The sequence below is a fragment of the Heliconius melpomene genome, chromosome 2 (genome assembly GCF_056956725.1).
Source record: "Heliconius melpomene rosina isolate 202511_hmr_F chromosome 2, ASM5695672v1, whole genome shotgun sequence".
Classification (NCBI taxonomy): domain Eukaryota; kingdom Metazoa; phylum Arthropoda; class Insecta; order Lepidoptera; family Nymphalidae; genus Heliconius; species Heliconius melpomene.
This window is the reverse complement of record NC_140390.1, coordinates 8,864,523-8,887,464: the sequence shown is the minus strand read 5'-3', so window position 1 is coordinate 8,887,464 and position 22,942 is coordinate 8,864,523. Positions and strand designations below refer to the sequence as shown.

The following is a 22,942-nucleotide window of genomic DNA, read 5'->3' as shown; positions in this document are numbered from 1 at the left end:
AACTTATATTAAATTCAAATAATTCATTGAAATAAAATATTTTAATAATGTTATTAATAATGAAATCTTCGCAAAACTTTCTTAATAGAAGGATGTTTTTGGTTAAATTTGTATAGCTCAGTAGATATTTCAACCATAAAACCATAGTTTAAATAAGATTTTTACAAAGTAAAACTGCATAAGTAGTTTATATTAATTATATTTTACAATAAATTGCATTTCACACATTTTTAGAATTTCTTAAAATTAATATTCAATATTAATTTACATAATCAATGAAATTGCAAATTGTAATACTATAACTATAACTGTTGTATCCAAAGTTCTCCATTTTTTGCAACTCAAAACAGGTTCTGACATTTTAGTCAGATATTATGTAAAAAAAAGTTAAATGAGTATTATAACTACCTACCAAACGAACATAATTTAAGATGTTTATATTTAAAAAATACACATACACAGACTATTAAATATTTAATATTTGCAAAAAATATACTTAATTTATGTGATGAAACCAAATCAATGAACATATTGAAAAATAAACAATAATCATTATTATATGGATAAATTGATAGTTACCGATATGTAACATAGTTAAATTATATATTATACTTTAGACATCGGTGGGATTAGAAGACGTTATTTACTAAGAGCTGCCAGGAGTACCCAGAAATCCAGGATTGTGTCAGAATTTTGCATGTCGTCCCGTGTCCCACAATTTCACTTTGCTGTCCCGGGATTCAAAAATACTATTTTTATTCAAAGTTTAATATTTAAGCCTTAAAGTGGTACTTAAAAATAATTACAATTAAGTAAGTTTATAAATAAAAAGATTTCACCTTGGATCGGACAACAAAACTCTTATTCCGTTCCCGCCCAAAAATTGTCCCAAAAATCATCTGGCTACCCTGAATGCACTATATACTATGTAGAGGGATGACAAAATATACTTATTAAATAAATAAATAATATATATAAAGTAAAACCTTATAGATTTTATTTGTAGTAAAAAAACGTAACTACTGCAGTTCAATTTTTTTATACTACGGTCAATTAATTACTTAATTTAATATGTTGCATTAATTTAATTTAAATTAATTATAGTAAAAATAGTTACTAGCGTTTTCAAATTAGCGACTTTACATAGAACGTAAAGTTGTAATTTTTTATTTATTTACTTCTTTTTTCGTTTTTATATTTTTTTATATAAAATTATAGAAAAGTATGTAGAGAGATTTAAAATAATTGGTTCTTAGATAGCCGTACAAATAAATAATTAAATTTAACTTGGCGAGCTTGTTATATTTCTTTAAACTATTGCTGTACGACTAAAACGAAATAACCTACGTACCTACCTACTTACTTATTTTAATGTTAACCTTCATTAGTCATTATATCAAATATTTACAAAGAAATAAAAATATATATCTAAGTTAAGATTAAAAACAGCACAAGAAATATTCATCGGGACATCTCGGTACGGTGATCTGCAATTTCGGACAGTTTTCTATTTTTTCACACCTGCACCTGCTTTTGAATTTTCTTTTATAAGACTTCTCTTTAGCGACGTACGGCTTAATTGAATTTGTGGACACATTGTTCTTCTTTGATTTCTTTAAATTAGTTAATTTTGATAGAAATTTAGGGGTTGGTTTCAAAGTGGTAGTGGTTTTAGGCGCAACTGTGGTTGTGAAGTCATCTTCGGTTGCTATATCTTGGTCTGTGGTTATCTCTGATTTGTCAGTTTCAGTGGCACTAGTGACGTCATCGGTTCCAACATGGCGTATGAATTCGTTATTTTCAAACGATGCGTTAGTATTTGCGTTATATACTTCCACTTTATCACCGTTTTCGTTATTTGGTACAATATTTTCGTTTTTCGGCTCGTATTCTGTATTAGAATTGTTTTTAGCTAAATTGTTAAAGCTGCTTATCGTAATTGGGAAGTTTTCGTATCGAGACGTTCTGTTTATTGTAGGGATAGCGTCGAAGACTTTTGTGTTGACAAAGCTACCGTTAGAGTCTTGTGGCGCCGCCCTCGCTATACTCACGTATAGAAATATCGAAATAAAGAACCTGAAATTTAAACATTCATAATTATATAAATTCCACTTAATTGTAGCTTAAGCCAATATGGCTAACTTGGTATGGGAAAGTAATCGTTAGATTTAGTATGAGTAAACTTAAAATAATATAATTCTCTCTCATTCGCATATAGCAGTACCACTGCACCCCGACGGCCACGAAATGGTATAATGTATCTTAAATACCTACCTATATAATTACAGTAAGCGTACGAGTGAGATTTAACTACATCATAAACTCATATGACTTGTATTTCTTTAAAGAAAAGGTCTTTATTGAGGCCTGTCGTTGTGGTTTCGATTTCCATTTGAGGAAACGAAATATTTATTAATATTTTCGTTTCCTCACTCTGATAACTAGGCAAAGCGCGACGTTGAGTTCCGCCATTCAACACCCAATGGCCCAATCCGTCCTTAAATCGGCGAAAAATGAGGAAAGGAGTATTTTAAGTAGATTACCAGGTCCCTTTTGACTACCCTCCTATAAAGAAGATAGTAAAAATTGTTTCATTACAATTAAGACCTTCTCCAATAGAAATAATAAAAAACCTGTTTGTATCAATTTTTAAAATTTTTAGTTTTCTTTATTGTAATATTAAATAAGTACATTGTTAGCCCTACTGACCTTGAATGTTAAGGATTTTATGAAAGACACAAGAGCTTTGACCGTAAAGGACTCTAGCAAAGACCAAAGTAAACATCAAATTACACATTTTATTGCGATCCAAAAGGAGCTAATGTTATCGCGAATCAAAACTAAAACAGGTTCGAATCAAGTTTATACCAAATATGGGAATGACATAAGTGAATGAGAAATAATCAACATTAATTAGACGTTTTAGTGTATTTTTTTTTAAGTTAAAAAAGTTGTTTAAGATTTATTACTTTGTATTTTTATAATTCTGAATGTCTATGACCTAATAAAATATTCAAATGTTAGAAAATATATTACCGTCTTCCTTTCTTCACCCAGATTTTTTTTTATTAATAAAAAAAACAACTTTATGCCTTTTTTCCCTAGCAGAGTAGGCTAACATAACATAGTGTTGAGTAAGATTCTAAGACTTTTAAGGCTTCATTCAGTCCAATTTTTAAGATATTGCCCGTTGAATAGCAGAACTCTACACCGCACTGTGTCTTTAAACATATAATAGCAATGAGCATGATTGCATGAACGATTGCATCGGTATTCGCTAGCAAATAGAAAAAAAATGTATACATGAGTCACTTTTTTTCATTTATTGATAATTTTTGATGAGGCCTTTAATGAAAACCAGATTTCTTTGTTACTTAATAAAAGAAAAAAACAACACCACATAAAGTGGCGATCCACACATGGAGCAGGAATTTGACAAAGTAGCTACCATCATAAGCCAAGTCATCAACTCTACTGATTTTATGACAAGAGAAGAAGTGAGTTTCAACAAGACAAAGCGCGGCGTTGAGTTCCGTTAATTATTACGAAATAACGGAAATAATACGGAAACGTCCCCACATAGGCCACGTCAAGTGTCCTTTGCAAGGTAGTTTGCCGTTAGTTGCAAGACAAGTGTCCTTTGGAAGGACACTCGTCTTGCACTTATTAACTTCTTAATTAATTAAAATATTATATTTTAAATCTATTTTAAAACAAATATAAAAAGTTATTTCTTTAATATCTAAAGTAGAACTCGGTAACAACAAAATGAAGGTTAAGAAAATCGGTTTGTACTAAAAAGATAAGATTTAATGAATCATATTTAGTATGTAAGTAAGTCTAGATAAATCTAGAATCTAATGACACGCTCAATTAACCATAATTGTTAAATTAAACGCCCTTCGTTTTCTATTTTGATGGAAATTCTTGCGTCTACTTAATTACTTATTAGATAATAAATTCTTTCCGTACCTAAAAAGGCAAAAACGGAACGATTATAATATCACTTTGTTGTACCTAGTTTGATATTCTTCGCATAAACAAAACTAATAAATACCTCTTGCCACTTTTACCGCGTTTAAATTAACTAAAAACGCATTTCTTGATCTGTTGACTGTCAAATTTAAATTATCTTTTTGTTTCTTATACTTTAGTTAAGTCTTATTGAGTTATAGTTAAGTTTTCGGAAATCCGAATTATTTTTCTTCACACTTTAGGTACCGCATATAGGAGGGTAGGCAGAACGAATCTAGTAATAAGAGTCTTTGCCGTTATAAAAAAATCCGTTCTACGCCCTTTGCCTTCTTATCAGAGCGAAGAAAAGAAAATATTTTATATTCTCGAGAAAAAATCGAACCCACGACCACGTTTATAGCCGCAAGCTGGAGTTCCTGCGCCACGACTGACTTCGGACACGCCTTGAGCCTTGATCAAACTTATTTTATTTTAGTTTGCAATTGTTTATTTTTAAAATAATCTCATTTAAGTTGTATTGACAACGTAAATTCAATTAGCTGCGATAAAATTTCAAGGCTACAAAGATTTCAATTTCTAATTTCTATAAAAATATTATTACGGCGAGGCCGTCGTGCCGCAGAGGCACAAGAGTGTGACTGTAAGGCGTTGGTTGTGGGTTCGATAACCACTCGAGAAAACGAAATATTTACTTAAATTAATATTTCCGTCTTTTCGCTCTGGTATCGAGGCAAAAGCGCGGCGTTCAGTTCCGCCACTCAAACACGTTGCCCTCTTATTATCTTTTTTTAAATATTTGAACTCACACTCATCGCACGTTACTAAGACGACGACGACAGTTTCGGTATATTTTCCAACAATACTAAATTAAATATAATCTATTCATTCACAGACAAAGCAATATTGTTTATACGTTTTTGTTTAGAGTATTCTATGCACGCGTCGCGAGATGTTCTCATATGATTTAGACGTAATGAATATATACGGTTTTATCTATCTATTTTATATTGTAATTAGATTTATCCTGCGGCTTTACCCATGTGGTCAATATGAGCAAATCTAGAGATATTTTCCAAGGGTTGCCTGGACCAAGAGTTAAAGAAGTTTATAAATGAGAACGGAGTGTTAACACCAGATCCCCAGGGTCCTTCTGCCTACCCTGCCATGTGCAGGATACAATGTAAAGATATAAAAATATATATATTAATATTCCGGGACAGACTGATTGTTAGCGATAGCGATTGATTGTTAAAATATTAAAACAAGTGAGCTTATTAATACTAAAATTAATTTTACGTCAACCATATCCAAAATCTAAATAATAATAAGCTTCTCTTACAATTTAACAATTCACTTATTTTTATCAGCCACAAGTTACTTGTCACCATATAATTGCTCTAAGAGGAAGTGGGGGTCTCTAAGGAATGCTCATATAGGTCGATAAGTGACAATAATTGTGAGAAGTATGTCATAAATATATTTAACATTCATCGAACGTATCAGCGAACGCAACATAACATAAGTAAAAAACATGGTATTGTGTAGAACAATACAATCGTAACCGGCGGGAACCTCAGCTGTACGCTGATTACTCGAAAACACTTGAATGGTTAACTGAGAAGTTAATTGAATACTTTTTTGTTAGATAAAAAAAATAGTTAAAATTAACCACACCCATCTCTTAAATCCGTGTGGTTAATTTTAACTGTGTTTTTTATCTATCAAACGAGGCTGTAATGGCGCAGTGACCCTGTGAGTGTAAACGCGACAGTTGCGCTTTCTATTCCCGATCGGGGGAATGATATATTGAATATTTTCGCTTCTTTGTTCTGGTGACCAGACAAAGCGCGGTGTTAAGCTCCACCTTAATACACAATGCGTCTAGAATTCGGTGGAGAGTGGGGAGCGGAAGCGTCTTAATGAGAACGGAGTGTCATAATACTAGGTCCATAGGCTCCCCCTGCCTACCCTGCCCAGCTGTGTGCAGGATACAGATTGAAGCTAAAAAAACAGAAAAATTAATCATGGCTAAATAGAACTGTGTCTGACTGTAAGCATCAGGTAAGGGTCGAGGGTTGAGGGATATAGTCGAGTCGCAACTCATAAGTCCCAAGCACTGCTCAGAGTTTCTCATCCTGAAACTTATATTACAAGTAGAATCGCGGTTTAAGTTTTATTTTTTAAAACGTAATAACCTGTTGGAGTTACCTAACGACAGTTGGAGATCCGTATAAATAAATAAATAAATAAATAAATAAACCTGAAATCGTGCACCAAACGGAAAGGGTGTGTTTTAATATTTAATTATCTCAGCATAACCTCACAAAAAAAAGTTACTTAAATCAAAATAGCTTAGAAACTCCACATACATCTATTAATTCTTCGATATTTATTAAAATATAAATGACCTCATCAATCAACGCCGCGCTTACAAATTTTCGGTTACAGAACTCTCTTTGTCTAGATTAGGTATATTCAGATTTTACTTTCTTACAATGAAATACGGTTGTAAAAAAGATTTATAAAGTGCATTTGACAATATACAATTACAATATGAAATTATTTACGATAGTATAAAATTTTATTATCAGAGCATGCGTAATCTTACAGTATTACGTGGTAACACTAAATCATATTTATATCTCGTCATATATTCATCAACTCTTTCACATCTTCCTAAAATAATTTGTTTTAGCTGTTCTCTTTCTCTTTGTCGTTGATGACAGATGGCAGATGGAGTAGAAGTAAAATTTTCTTTTCCCGTATATAGTAGGGCAGGCAGAGAGAATCCAGTGTTAAGACACTCCGTTGCCCACTTTCCGCCGAATTTTCAAGGCCCTGTGTGTTAAATGGCGAAACAGAACAATGCGCTTTGCCTTGTAATAATAATAAAAATATTAATAAATAAGAATTCTTTCCCCCCAGTATGAATCCACAACCATCACGTAATCAGTCACACGCTTGTACCAGAGCACCACGACAGCCCCAAGCATTACTAGTACCTAATGTCATACCATCCTACCATAGTATCAAGGAATTACATTCGGCGGTGCTCAGCGCCGCACTTTTCTTAACGGAGCGGTGAATTGAAAATAATTTATTCTCCCCAGAAAGCCATGAAGTTAGCTAGTCTCCCTAGTCGAACAAGTGAACCATCGCGTTCACTACCAGGCGCTGTTCTACTGCACCACGACAGCCTCACAATGGATTATGTATTGGACTTATGGATTTTCAAACACCGCGACAATTCGATGAAATTATATAAGAAAGTAACACGTGCTATAACGTTGTTTTTATTTAGTATTTCTTTATATAAACTATAAATTTTAAATGTAAGTAGCAAATTAAATTTTAAAACGAATCTATTTTGAATAGCTCGTGATCGGTAAAATAAAATGAAACAAAGTAATTTAAATATTTTATTGTAGATAATTTTTCTTGTTGATAGATATTAGATTTTTTATTGAACACATTCATATGTTTTTAATGTTCTCGTGAATGTTATATAATAGAAATTATAGATTTCACACGAGCCTTTTTGATGCTTATTGTTGTAACAATAAAACGTACACTCTACATAGAGATAGTGAGCAAAGTAATAAAATTATAATTTATTTAATTTAATTTTAACTAATTTACAAGATGGTTCGATTATATCTAATCTTGGAAAGAAATAACAACACATAATGCAAATATCTTTTCTGTCATTCTTAGTTTTTGCAAAAATTAGCTAACTATTATATTAAATTTAAAATTATGTGTCTTTTTAAATTACATTTTAACTAAATTAATTTTCAACTTTGTGCCGCATACCATGACTTAAAAAATTATGTGTAAACGTACTTTAAAAATAAAAAACTCACTAACCGGTAGAAGAGCATGGTGAAGGTCCTTTCCGCGCGATCCTCAAAACACAACTGCATGGGAAGAAACATCCAGCCGTTATAAAAACCCTTTATACTTATTATCTAGCTATTTTTTATTTAAATTATACCTATATACAAAAAAAATGTATTTATAATATTTATAAAAATTACTTAAACATGAAACTAGTTTAATTTATAATAACAAATTTGATTTATAGGATTTAAGTGTGATTACTTTGCTTAAGAAAATGTAATTAAAAAACGTCAAAATTTTAATAATAATCTGTGTGCGATGTTTTTTCGCGGCATTCGATGACAAACTGACGCTGACGGCGCGATGGCTTCGGGCTGCGTGTTGTCTATAATCGTGTGAATTTTCTTGAAATTATTTAACGTTTCTGTTTTGTTTGGATGAACTTGAAACTATTTTTCCCAGTTTTAAGGAAGTTTTATCATTTATGACAATGGATGGCTATATAATTTATTTTATACGAATAATGAATTTTATAAATTATTTCAATATCAATTTACTTATGTAAATAAGGAAATCGTATATGATATCAAAAGATCTTGATGAGGATTTATTATTTAAGAGACTGATTGTAAATATTAAAATTTAGCTAAGCCCAAAAAAGTTAAGAAAAACATTTGTTAAATAAAACCATAAATTGTCAAGTATATTCTCATCCTAATGAATAAAGCTTTGTGATTTTGTGCAATATGTATTATAGTGGCTGTTACGTCAATAATTATGTAAGTAAAAGTAAAATTTATATCATATATTATAATTTTTAATTGTTTACGCATGCAGGGTAGACACTAGACAGACACCATTTAATATAATACTCACTCGATCTACTCGATCTCTCATTCGCTCATTCAGCGAAGGAAGAGGTATGCCAAAATGGGGGCAGAAAATATAAGTAATCTCCCACTCACTTATTTAAGTATTAAATAAAGTTTCTAATAGTGATAGATAGAAAAATAAAATGTATTTTTTTTAAATGGAAGAGGACCCTAGTTAAACAATAAAAAGTCTTTTCAAAAACGGGACATCTGACAACAGCCTTTTTTACATAACAGTGAGTGTAAATTAAAAGCCTAGTTTTGTATTTAGTTAAATCAAAAGAAGAAAGTATAAATAAATTATTTTTAAAATAACTATAAGCGCGAATAGAAATCGTCGCCACAACTTTTGTGTATAGTCAGACGAGCAGACGACTCTCCAATTTTCAATTATGAAACGCTTCACACTGTATTCCGCATGTAGCAGGGTAGGCAGAGGGGACGTAATCCTAAAACAGTCTGTTGCCCACTTTCCGCCGAATTCTGTAGGCGCTATACCAGAGCGAAGAAATGAAAATATTTAATATTAAATTTCCTCGAGTGGTACAACCTGTCACGTTTAGAATCATACTTATGTGCCCCTTCATACAAGTCTATGTATACAATTAATACATATCTCTCTCTGATAGAATTTTATTGAGTCACAAAGTAGGTTCAATGTAATTATTTTATAAAAAATTATTAAAAGATGACTGTGAGCATTTAAATCTTTTTAGCATTATTCATATTATAATAATTATCTTTCCATATAATATTGCATATATGTTAAATAATGTCATTTAATTAGCCGTACTATAGGTAGTTTCTCACGTTTATAAAAAGGAAATCACCTACCAACGATGTCTTTAGTTTTCGCTATAAAAAAAATAATGGCTGCCCGAAATTTGATTTACGTTAACAACTGTGCGGTTTCGTAGAAATTTCCTTCCACGCGTCACCGAACTGTGGAATGGTCTACCCGCGGCAGTGTTTCCAGGTCGGTACGACATGGGCACCTTCAAAAAGCGCGTCTATCTCCACCTCAAAGGCCGCCTTGTCCTTTTCCCATAAAAAAAAAAAACGATTGGTAAAACTAGAAGAACGCAGATTTGAATTAAGGGTACATCATGGCGTATCTGTATGTACTCTATCATCATTAATCCTTAAATACACAGTTGTAAGTAAAATAATTGTAATTAATAGTCATAAAAATAATCAGTCCTTATAAAATACTTGTAGATAAGTTTAAGAATTTTTATGATCACAAATTATATAATTAAATATTGCACATATAGCTATGTTTATTATATATATAGTAAAAATCCGCATTTTTGTTTGTATTTTAAATGCATAGTTAGAAAAAGATAAGTTTGTGAACATTCTATGTTTGGTACACATATCATGGATTTTGGACAATAAGATGGTTTAGCTTCCCTGTTAAAATTCAATACTGTCACTTTACTGTATAGTATGGTCGACGAGTTGTGGCCGTCAGGAAATTGTACATGGCTGCTCTGCTCTACACGGTGTAAAAATATTTTTATAGAGGCCGTCGTGGCGCAGCGGCACAGCAACGTTGTGGGTTCAATTTCTACTCATAAGAACTAATTATTTTAATTTTCTTACATTGTTAACAAGATAAAACGCGGCGTTAAGTTCCAAATTTTATCGCATGCAATATTATAGAGTTAGTTCTAAATTAATTTTAGTAATATCTATTAGAAGTTAAACCTCTATAGAGACATAATAATTTTTCAACAGCTTCCATGCATTGTGTTCTGTTTTTATCTCAAAATTCGCAAGATGGCGGTGCAAGGTTTTTGAAATAAATATTAATATAATATGAAAATTGTTAGTTTTTTATGCACCATATTATGTTTTATTTTAAATTTAATGACTAACAAGAAAAAGGACTTTTTATAATTCTAAAATAAGTGATAAAATCCATAGTTTCTTCTCTTTTTTTTTCCAATAAAAACAATTGTAGTAAAGCAAGACCACTTGAGAAGGGCCAACTCTTAAATTCAATTGACGGATATACCTAGGTACCTATATTAATTCTACAGCTATATATTTTCCATTACATGATAGATATGTATATAGTAAGTTTTTAACGTGATTTACACAAAAAAAAAATGTTTTTCGACCTATCACCATTGTAAGTACTATGCAAGAGGCAAGAGCTGGTATTTTAAAAAATAAAACATTTGTTTTTGACGTTTTTCCATAAATATTCATTGGTTGAATTTAATGGCGAGACATTACAAGGAAACTGGCCAGCCTTGAACGCGACCCGAGTTACCCCCTAGTTAAAAAAGATGAACTAACTTCACTGCGTTGTGAGGATACTGGAATAAAATTATCCATTTTGTTAAATAAATAAATGTTGTTAAACCTATACTTCATTATTCTATATATATAGTTATTTTTAAAAAAATATTTTTATTCTGCACACAGCAGGGTAGGCATAGTGGAGAACGGAGTGTCTTAGCACTAGGTTTTCTCTACTTACTCTGCTGTGTGTGGAATACAGCGTGAAGTTAACTTATTTTTTTTTATTTATACTTAAAGAAAGATAATTATAATTGATTAATATATAAAATTAATATCGTATATTAAGTGGAACCGATTATATCAAAAACGGCATCGGCCTTGCAGTGACCAGGTCAATACCTCCATAGCCACCACGGTAGAAGTAAGTATACTACTTTACGTGTCACTAAAATGTAAATTACTAAATATCCTGTTTTTTCTTCATTTAGTAATGAAGGCAGGGGGAAACTAGTGTTAAGACACTCCGCTTCGCACTTCCCCACGAATTCTAAATGCATAGCGTATTGAGTGGCGGAACTTAACGCCGCGCTTCGCCGCGAACCCTGATTAGAGAAATGAAAAATTTAAATATTTCATTTCCTCGGGTGGTTATCAAATCTACAACTGTCGCGTTACAATCACTCTTTTGTGACCCTCCTCCATCGGCGACGACGACGACGGCGTCATCGTATTATATGGTTTTGTTTTTTAAAAAGTAATTAATTTATATATTATTCTCGACTCTTCAGAGACGGTGGCAGGAAAGTGATACCAAAAATATGAGTCAATAATAAATATTTAAATATACATATATATATATTTTTTAATTATTAATCATGCAGCAAACTGTTATAGTTATTATTATTTTTGGTTAATTAGGTATTAATTAGCTATATTTTTTATTTTATTAATTATTATTAATTTGTGTCAAAACGCCCATATAAATACCTTGCCTTTAGAACGGAATCACAGTATTTTTAGCATATTATTGTTAAGAACCAATTACATAGATCCTGCGACTGCTCTCTTCGAAAAACTCCTTCGTTAATTACGGTTCCATGTCTTATAAAACTAAATCTGAAACTTATATGAAAGAAATGTGTTGTTCGATGAGATTTTTTTTGTTAATAAACCTTTTTTCTTCCAGAACTGTTCTTCAGAGTGAGTGTAGAGCAACGTGACCGCTTGTTGCCCTTCGCTAGGCAGCTGGCGGACCACGCAAGCAAACTGCCTTACGATGAGCCGCAATCGGTGTCAGCTGTGGGTTCATTTCTTGATGCACAAAACTATTTAACTTCTAAGTTTGTTATTCAAGGAGTTCATAACAATTTCATGTATTTTCTATACATTTGAAGGTATATTGAAAATGCTAGTTTTAATGTCTATCTATTTGTCTCTGCGTTCCAGGACAGTCAAGTTTATTATGACATACCTATTAGGTTAAAAAAGAAATTATCACCACCCAAATACAATATAAATAAAAGAACGATATGTTTTATTAAATAAAACCAAAAACCAAAGTATAAATTTTCGTTATTTCCAGTTCAAAATATTTACTAATAATATCCACATTGTCATTAGTTAATCTTTTCGTTCCTTAAATGATGTAGTAAAAAATGGCAATATTTTATTAATAATATTAGAAAAATAGTCATATATTCCTTTCCCAAATTTGTAAATCTTGCAGATGTATTTACTTATCAATTTGATCGCTCCATAAACTTGAACTGTAACGTTTGAGATAAATGGAAGCAATTTAATCACCCATTCGAATTGAAGCAACCAGGAACAAATCCCCATCTACAAAAAAGTCATAAATAGTTATTTTGGTTAATTAGATTGTAAACACGACTGTTTTTAGGGTTCCTTACCTTTCAAGCAAAAAAGGGAACCCTTATAAGATCATTTTGTTGTCCGTCCGTCCGTCTGTCTATAAAAAGCACTAGTCTCAGTAGCGCTTGGGGATGTTGGGTTGAAATTCAAACCATATACTCAGATCTACGGCCACATGATTTCATGATGAAAAACATATTTCTATATTTTCAACATAAGAATTTCTTCTTTTTGTCAACGCTGCGATTCCAGGGAAACCATGGGTTTCCCTGGAATCGCAGGGTTACACATCAGGTCCCATGCTGTTGGAACACCGTGAATAGAAAAATAATGTTAAAAATTTAAAACTTACGCTATAGATCAAGTCACTCAGAGATCCAAACATATTGAAACTTATTTGTATATGAAATATAAATGATATGATATGATGAAGATAAGCCACAACGTCCAATCGACGAATATAAAGAGGTAAGAGTTGCGTTGGGTATTTAAACTAACACTATCTAAGAGGAAAGCCGCGGAATTAAACGCAGGCTAATTGGCAGCTGTGTACGCATCGGTTTAGGGAAAGAATTGAAGGCACTGGTGGACTATTCACATATCCCTTATATTTGTATATTCTTGTCCATAAAAAAAAAGTAATAAAGGAACATTTTATTTTTTTTATCCTCCGTAACAAATAAAAAAACAATAATTAATATGATAAGTCCAGATCATTGTGGAATTGGATTTCTTTCACTTTGTTAAAAATATAATAAATAAAAGCAAAAAAATTGACAACTGATCGTCTAGAAAAGCTTAGAAGTAATATAATAGCAAAACTTAAATATCTTAAATATAATAAGCCCGATTTGTTATATATGGGATTTTTTTCATAGTTATTTAAAGTGGGTTTAAAGCTATAAGTATTTACTTACGAAACTGCCAATTCCAGGAGTTTCTTCCGGAGTCTGGATTGATTATTGATTGGGCGACTGAGGGAGTTCAAAATTATGTTCGCCTGTCCTAAACTGCTTAAAAAAGTATATTCCACTCTTTTACATATTATTGTTATTCCTAATTAAAATCTTTACATATTATAAGCAAAATTAAAAATTCTTCTGACAAGAAACACAAGAAATTGTGCAACTAGAAAAGCCTAGATCTGCGATTATGTACTTTATTATTTTTATCTTGGATCACTATGTTGTCTGTGTTTTTGACGAACTCTTTGCTGATATTCCAGTTTCTTCAACCAAAACACTTATATCCTCCAGAATCCCTCATTAATGTTAATGTACTCATACACCATTGTCTGTAAATAGATATTTGAACTCCAAAATCTACTACTCAATATTTGCATAATTATCCTGATCCTAAATGATTTTTATAAATATTATAACCAGATAGTTAACTTTCTGTACATTGTTTGCTTATCAACGACATTTACATTGGAAATCTTATTGTTAATGTTTAAACTAGTTTGTTAATTGTATCTAACGGACTATATAATCCCTTATCGTTTTTTTGCCTTAGCATAGATCGAGCAAATTATTTTGAAAAAGTTTTTTAAATATTAATGAACAATTTGATATTCGTTAAGACAATGGAACCGTTGTATTGCCACCTACCGTTATATCATACAGACACCATCTTGTTTCATTCGACGATCCCCGTGTACCTCAAAATCTGGAACCTATACTTTAACCTGCACTCTACAGGACGTCAGAGGCTCGTTCAATCGAGATATATAAGCACTTTTAAGGAGTGTGGTTTTCATACAAAACAAAAAAGCAAATCCCACCAGTAGTTCCAGAGATCTTAGGGCTTAAACAAACAAACTCTTATGTACGATGACCAGTATAGTTTAATTAAAACTCGCTGCTGTTATGGGACTTATAAAGAGTACAATTGAAGCTTGGTGCTCTTGGTATGTTCTGTGATCTCTCCAAGATATTAGGTGATTGCGTTCAGCTCCCAACACCAATGTTGAAATTGTTGAATGAAGTTGCACCACCTGCAGTAATTGTCATAATATTAAGTGTTTTTCTTATGTGTTCGTCCCGATTCCTAATTATTTTATATAGTGCTGTTGAAGCATGTATATATACCGCCTGTAGATTTCACGTCACATTATGAGTCATCGTCGATATGTTTCTTTGAAATACCAATCTATAGCACATTTGTTCGTCGACGAATGTTCCACCACTTTTAGTGGTTGTAATGGGTAGGCATTTCCTGCTGGCAAATAAGAGATAATTTCGTCTAGGGTACACAGTTAAAATGAAGGCATAGGAAAAGCCAAAATTGACATCTGCTACTTTGATTATCTTTACACACTCTTTTTACTATAGAACACCTACTGGAAGGATTTTGGAAATCGTCTTCAAACATATGCTGCGAGAAGAGACAGAGCTCTCTAAAAGCATGGTTGACTAGAATTAGTAGGGAATTGAATGAGAGTGTAAGTCGACGAAAAGTGTGGCAAAGACAGAGACCTGTTTAAATGTAAACCGAAACTTCCTTAGAAAAATAATGTTTTGAGAGAAAAATTAAGAAAACTTTATGAATAGAAAAATTTATTGCTCTGCTTGCACCAAGCTTTCTTAATGTCAATAAATCTGATTTGTTTTTCGGAAAATTGCCAAATTTTATTTTTAGCGTTATTGTTCTTGTATCATCGATCAAAGTGTAACCTTAGCAACAGGCCATCATCAAAGAAGTCATCATCATCCACTTGAAATGCTGTGATTTTATTAGTGACCGACTGAAGGTAAGGTTTCGGTCAGTTTTAACCAAAAATCGTATATTAAGTAGAACTGTTCTTCTCAAAGTCGCCATTGGCCTTGCTCTGGTCAGCACCACCACCTCTATAGTCATCACAGTGGAAGTGTATATTCTATATATAAGTGTATATAATATAGTATATGTGTCAGTAAAACGTAAATTATAGAAATCTGGTTTTTAGCTTCATGCTGTATTCTCCACATAATAGAGAAGGCAGAGGGAACCTGGAAACTTATTGTTAAGACACTCTGTTTTCATTAAGACACTTCCAATTTCCGCCGAATTATGGAGGCATTACGTATTGAGTGGCGTAACTCAACGCAGCAAATTATGTTTCTTAGTTGTTTATGTTAGCTTAATACTTTAATTAAGGATATATTATATGCTATATTATATATATTTAGTTTGTGTTAAATGTTTCCTCTTATTGATTAAAGTTTTATTAGTTTTTTAGTTGCATGCTCTGCTTTTATATGGGAGACATGTTAATTTTGTTAATCGGTTTTTAAACTCAGTTCAGAAGTAATAAACCCCTTTTCTATTTCTTTTATTCAGTTGTTCTTTTTTAAAAAGTCATAAATATTATTTTATATTTGCTTCGCAGCAATATGTTATCCCAAAAATATGAGTAGGTTAATAGGTTATGAAATAATTTTTTTTAATATTGATGATAAACTGTAATTGTTATTATTAATTTTTGGTTAATTAGGTATTAAAGTATAGCAAAAAAAAATAAGTAGTTAATTATTATTAATTTGTGTTAAGTAAAGTATGTAAATCAAATCGGCCATATAAATACCTTGCCTTTAGAACTGAATCACAGTATTTTTAGCATATTATTGTTAAGAACCATTTACGTCGATTCTGCGACCGCTCTCTTCGAAAACAGAAAGACTGCTTTACTAATTCGACCTGTATTAAATAAAAAGTACCTATAAGATAGTCAAGGATTTTTATCTGCCCTAATATAAAATTATAAAACCAAATCTATAACTTATATGAAGCTGTTTTGATTAATGATGATGATTCTTCTTCTTTCTTCAAGAACTGTTCTTCAGAGTGAATGTAGAACAACATAACCGCTTGTTGCCCTTCGCTAGGCAGCTGGCGGACCACGCAAGCAAACTGCCTTACGATGAGCCGCAATCGGCGTCAGTTGTGACTTCAATTCTCGATGTATAAAACTCTTTAACTCCTAAGATGGTCGTTCAATGTAATTTGATTTCTAGGAGTGAGAAGTTCGTAATATTTTCAAGGATTTTATCAACGAATAAATTTAAACATAATATGCTAGTTTTAATATCTGTATGTTTGTCTCTGCGTTCCAGATAGTTATGAATTATGACATATTAATATTAGATTAAAAAAAATCACCACCAAAATACAATATAAATAAAAGAACAATATGTTTTATTTAAAACAACAACCAATATAAATTTTCATCATTCGGAATTCATAATATTTACTATATTTGTGTAATTAAATATGTAATATATAAATTGTCATTTAGTCAATCTCTTCGTTCCTTTAATGATGTAGTGAATGATGACAATATTTTACAAACAGTATTCCAAAAATAATGATATATTCCTTTCACAATGTTATAAATTTTGCAGACGAAATTACGAAAGAATGTAAACAGACGATAAATAATAGTTATAAATGATTGGAAAAGTCCGAAATGAGCCAGCCAGGAACATATCCCCATCTACAAAAAAATTATAAATAGGTTGATTAATTTTTCTGTCGTCGACGACAGCGTCAGACTGTAGAGACAACTATAGATAGATATATAGATTGATAGATGATCGTTTCACGCTCTATCCCGTACATAGCAGGGTAGACAGAGGGCAGCTGGTGTTAAGATTATGGGCGTATCTAGAGATATTTTCTTTAGCTTTGCACTGATATGTTATATGCAAAACGTTTTGCCAAAAAAAAATAAATAATATTAATATTTTAATATAAAAAAAACTTTATTCTAATATAGTTAGGTTACGTATTTTTTAATGTGACGATTTCCTTTATTTACTTCTAATATGTTCGTAGGCGCTTATAATTTATTAGGGCTTAAGCGTGAAGCTGGTTCCTGGCATGGGGTTAAAATTATGCTAAGGGTCAGGAAATGGCATCATTTCTAATTTTGTTCAAGTAAATATAAAAAATGAGATTTATAATTTGACGAAATGTAGGTAGGTACCTACTATTTTATGCACCCTATTTATTTTTCATATTCCCCGATAGTACCTACTTACCGGTATTATAAAATTACAAATTTTATAAAGAATACATAAATATATTAAATTTTAGTTTAATTTTATGTCAAAGATATTACTTATAACATGATTGATTTTGAAAAATTAATAATATCTATCGATCAAAATAATAATAATAATAATGTAAATCATTTTCATACACCGGCTCTGGTAAATCAAAACGAGACGTTGAGTTTGTACTTAAGATGCAATATTCTAAAATTAGGCGGAAATTCGAAACACTACGAGTTGACTGGCGGAGTTCAACGCCACGATTCGTCTCGTCGGAATAGTAAAACCCACGATCATCGGAATTATAGTCTATAGTCAAGATTATTAAAAACTTAAAACTTACGCTATAGATCCAACCACACAATGATCCAGATGTATCGACCATATTGAAACTTATGTATATATAAAATATAAATATAAATAAACCACAACGTCCAATCCACGAATGTATAGAGGTACTGGTTGCGTTGGATATTTAAACTAACACTATCTAAGAGGAAAGCCGCGGAATTATTAAACGCTACTAATTGGCAGCTGTGTACGCATCGGCTTAGGGAAACAATTGTAGGCACTGGGGGACTAGTGGTGTGGTAATGGACGTCGTTGAACGCGATATTGAACTGCCCCGGCCTGAGTTATGAGAGAATTTGAAAAGGAACAGTTAACAACGTAAAACTAAAATAAATAAGTAACATTGTCCCCGGCTACACCGCTAGTGATTAAGCGTGATGCTGGCAACACCATAAAATTGTTGTCTGTTATAGTCAACAATAGTGTTTAATTAATAAAGTCTTGCATGTCAAAATCGTAAATTTTATAGACATTGAACTTAGATTGGCACGTTCCGCTATCAGTTTTGTACGATTTTTTTTATATTTTTAATCAATAAACTAGTTACTGATATCAAAAAAAACCCGATGCATAAACTAAATTAATAAATAGTAACATCATCATCGCCAAGACAAATCCAACCACGTGTGAATCAAAAATCGTTTCACTGGCTTAATAACAGTTGGAAGCGGACAATGGAACGGACATACACACACACGTACGCTAACAACATAACCCTTCTTTTTGGGCTCAGCTGCAGTCGGTCAAAAAATGTACATTTAAGGCACATCACTAAATATTTAATATAATGTTTGCCCTATCGGACAGGAAACGACGCCGGAAAGGTACACGACAGATATGGCTGAATGCAAAACATTTTAAATTGGATGATAATAATTGTTGTCGTATCTCAATATGTTTGTTTTACATAGAAATTGTCAAAAAGAAGAAAGTTGATAGAAAAGTCTTTGTTTAGGTCGAGGCTGTTGATCATCATCTAATTGTGAACACTGTTAGATATGGAAATGGATGTGGGTTCAATCCCCACTCGGAGGAACGATTAGATTTAGGATACTTTCAATTCTGCTTTGGGAGACAAGAAGCGGCGTTAGTAGCAGTTAGTAGTAGTTAGGGGTAGAGAAATGGGGTAAAGGGAAGAGTTTGTCTTGTTGTTGTTCTTTAATTATGGCGATCTGAGCGTGCCAGTTTAGCACTAATCACTTCGCCAATGTCACAGAAAACACAGAGTTTGTTTTCATACTAGATTCAAGAAGACAAGCGTGAAGTTACTTATTACGTCCAACTGTTCCAACAGCCAAGCTCAATCTATTACCATCTACTACATTCAGGCTCAATCTATTACAATCCAAAACTGGAGTAAGTTTTATATTTCATGTACATACACAAATTTCCAGTATTCAAAACATAAGAAATTTACACATTTACACATTTATTACATTGGAAACGTATGACATTGGAGAAAATAAGAGCGATCCCTACTTGTGATTATTACTTCTTCCTCCTGGCATTAATCCCGGCTATTGCCAGGGTCTGCCCTCCTACTCAACCTACTCCACTTTGCACGGTCTTTTGCGTCCTCGGTGGTTAGACCATTGGCTCTCATGTCCTGCATCACGACATCCAGCCAGCGCTTCCTTGGGCGTCCAGGAGGTCTCACTCCAGGAACTGATATAGCAAGGCACTTGCATCCGACATAGTTCTTAGGCCGGCGCGTAACGTGGCCAAACCATCTTAGACGACGCTCTTGGAGCTTATCCGCTACGTCACGGACCCCAAGACTACCTCGAATGAATGTGTTGCGTATGCGATCAGACCGCGTTACGCCGCACATCCACCTCAGCATCTTCATTTCCGTGACGTGAAGCTCCTGAGTGTGCCGAGATAGTGCCGGCCAACATTCGCTGCCGTATAAAAGAACCGGTCGGATGATGCTCTTGTATATCAGCCCCTTGAGCTTGGGCGGTATTCTGCGGTCGCAGACCACACCAGTGACCTCCCGCCATTTGGCCCAGGCAGCGCTTATCCGCCCTTGGACATCGTGATCGATGCCTCCAGACTCGTGCATAACGGATCCAAGGTACCTGAACTTCTCCGACTTAACGGCTGGCTCAGGACCTATAAGGATGGCGCTCGAGTCCCGGCTCCCGCAGGCCATGTACTCTGTCTTCGACACATTTAGTTTAAGACCGCCGTTCTCAAGCGTACCCTTCCAGAGGTTCACTTTACGCTCCAGCGTCAGTCGGTTCTCGGCAATGAGTGCTATGTCGTCGGCATACATCATCAGCCATGGAGGCTGGTCCTGGATGTGAGCCGAGACAGTATCGAGCACTACATTGAATAAGAACGGACTAAGAGCCGAGCCCTGGTGAACCCCCACTGTAATCGGGAAGGGTCTAGTGTCGCCAACAGCAGTCCTAACCATGGAAGCGGACTCGTGGTACATGCCTCTGATAATCTCAATATAGGTCTCAGGGATCCCTTTGGATCGCAAAGCCCACCAGATACACTGACGAGGCACACAGTCAAAGGCCTTCTGCAGATCTAAAAAGGCCACATGCAGAGCTCTCCTTTTTTCCCTGTATGCCTCCATCAAAGTTCTGAGGGCGAAAATGGCGTCCATGGTGCCCGATCCTGGCTGAAATCCATATTGAGACTCAGAGATAGTACACTCTCGGCGGAGCCTGAGGTCGATCATGCGCTCGAAGAGCTTCATGGTATGACTCATAAGCTTAATGCCCCTATAACTACCACAATCTTGAACACTGCCCCTTCCTTTTGTAAATAGGGGTAATAAAGCTAAGCCGCCACTGATGCGGCATCTTACCAGTGTTCAAGATATGGTTAAAAAGGTCAGTAAGCATGAGCACACCAAGAGAGCCCATCGATTTCCACGCTTCGATCGGAATGTCGTCAGGTCCCACCGCTTTTCCGTTCTTCATGCGTCGAAGGCAACCTACTTGTGATTATTATTATATTTTAATAATTTCCGTTTCTTTGACCTAATAAGACAAACCACGGCGTACGGTTCCGCTATTCCCCACACTATATGTATTCTGCATATAGCAGGCAAAGTTTTTTTTTTTTTTTTGCACCTAGCTTTTGCACCTAGTGTTAAAATAATCTGTAGGGACCTCACTTGTTCGCCAAATTTTTGAGGCAATGCATGTTAGATGGCGGAACTCACACTGCCAGACGAAACCAGAGTGAAGAAATTAAAATATTAATAAATAATAATTTACTCCCCCGAATGGGAATCGATCCCACAAGCGAAAATTGCAGTCATACGCTTGTTTCCCTGTGCCACGAGGGCCTCTGTATAATTATGTAGTCATGTAAAATATTAGTAATATAATATATATTATTATAATATCACTAAAAATATAAAATAGTATATTAGTACCTACTGATAACAATTCCCAAGTCCCAGACAGTTAAACGTAAAAATAGATGACATTTGTTTTCATTTGTGGTTTTCCGTTTTAAACTTATTTAATATTTTTATGTGATATTGTTATGAAGAGGATATTTTTTTAATAATATTTATTTTAATTTGAAGCTATTTGTGGCGTTGGGGTACAAGCGTGTGTTTGTCAACAGGGCAGATTGTGGGTTCGATTCCCACTCGTGGAAATTTGTTATTTAATGTTTCGCCACTCAACACGCTAGCCTTCCAGAATTTGTCGGAAAATAGAAAACGGAGTCTCTTAACACTAGGCTCACTCTGCGCAATGCTAATATATCTTTGAATAGGTTCGATTCTCTTTTAAAGCTTAGGATATTTGAGATAACTGCAGAAATTACTGAAAAAAATCGTTGTGGATGTTTGTAATATTCAAAAAATCTCTTATTCTGCGATGCGAGGTTCAGCTACTAAATAAAAAATTAAAGATATTTAATTTTTTCTTTTCTTTTTTACATATTATCTAGAAAAATCGTAAGATTTAATAATAATATCCTTTCAATAATAGTTTTACTTTGTATTTTTAGCGTTTATTATTAAAAACTTGCCTTATTAAGACATGTAAGTGTATCTTCTCAATTTTTGTTTGGTGCTGCAGTGTGCCTTCTTCTCTCACTGGTTCAAGGCCACTACCTCAGTAGAGGCACGTCTCAATCGATTTTACATACACTTAAATAATATAAAAACTATAAATTTAACACAAAATGTCAAAATTATTAATTAAGAATGTTAAAATTACAATTAAGATTAATATTTGTATTGAAAATGATAATATTTTAAGTATTTTTCACAAACGAATATAGTAAATTGTTTACGAATATAGTAAGTAGTCAGCTGTCAATGTCTAGGCCAAGGTCGGTATTTCTGCGCAAGTGCGAGGTCACTTTTATTTTGTTTTTGTAGCGTTTTTACTTTCAGTATAATAACAGTGTAATGGCAATATAGCTTCTTCTTTAATACTATACTTAAAAGCGTGATATGCGCTCAACTGGCACGCTCGGAACGCCATAATCAAAGAACTATACTTGTGAAGATATTTACGGTTCCATATCCAAAGGATGAAACGGGATCCTCATTCTTAAGACTCTGTTGTTTGTTCGTTTGCTACTAAGTATAAAAAAAAATACTAAAAACACAATAAAATATTTAAGGGGGCTGCAACGGAACATTTATTTTATATCTGTATTTTTTTTTAAGTTTTACTCACAGATTGGTACTACTTACCGATTTTCCCTAACTAAATCATTTTTTTATCAACATTACGTTGCCGTTGTGATATAAAAATG

The 22,942-nt window shown here is 33.2% G+C and overlaps 1 protein-coding gene and 2 long non-coding RNA genes across 3 annotated transcripts; all 3 read right to left on the bottom strand.

The window, feature by feature from the left end:
* Window positions 1–183: 183 nt before the first annotated feature.
* Window positions 184–8,020, bottom strand: LOC146540771 (uncharacterized). The gene is made up of 2 exons (XM_085203090.1): window positions 7,843–8,020; window positions 184–2,076 (listed from the first exon to the last, which is right to left on the bottom strand). The coding sequence occupies exons 1-2, from the start codon at window positions 7,908–7,910 to the stop codon at window positions 1,440–1,442; spliced, it is 705 nt and encodes a 234-aa protein (XP_085059216.1). The 5' UTR covers window positions 7,911–8,020; the 3' UTR covers window positions 184–1,439.
* Window positions 8,021–12,495: 4,475 nt separating this feature from the next.
* LOC146540770 (uncharacterized) lies at window positions 12,496–13,407 on the bottom strand. Its single transcript, XR_014879064.1, has 2 exons — window positions 13,165–13,407; window positions 12,496–12,779 (listed from the first exon to the last, which is right to left on the bottom strand). It is a non-coding gene; the product is annotated as an uncharacterized LOC146540770 (long non-coding RNA).
* A 3,553-nt stretch (window positions 13,408–16,960) lies between these two features.
* LOC146540769 (uncharacterized) lies at window positions 16,961–18,279 on the bottom strand. The gene is made up of 2 exons (XR_014879069.1): window positions 18,189–18,279; window positions 16,961–17,286 (listed from the first exon to the last, which is right to left on the bottom strand). It is a non-coding gene; the product is annotated as an uncharacterized LOC146540769 (long non-coding RNA).
* Window positions 18,280–22,942: the final 4,663 nt, after the last annotated feature.

Coding starts and splice junctions, on each gene's coding strand:
- LOC146540771 (XM_085203090.1), bottom strand. CDS start 7,910: ATGTTTCTTCCCATGCAGTTGTGTTTTGAGGATCGCGCGGAAAGGACC. Junction 2,077..7,842: donor TTCACCATGCTCTTCTACCG/GTTAGTGAGTTT, acceptor TTTAAATTTCAG/GTTCTTTATTTCGATATTTC.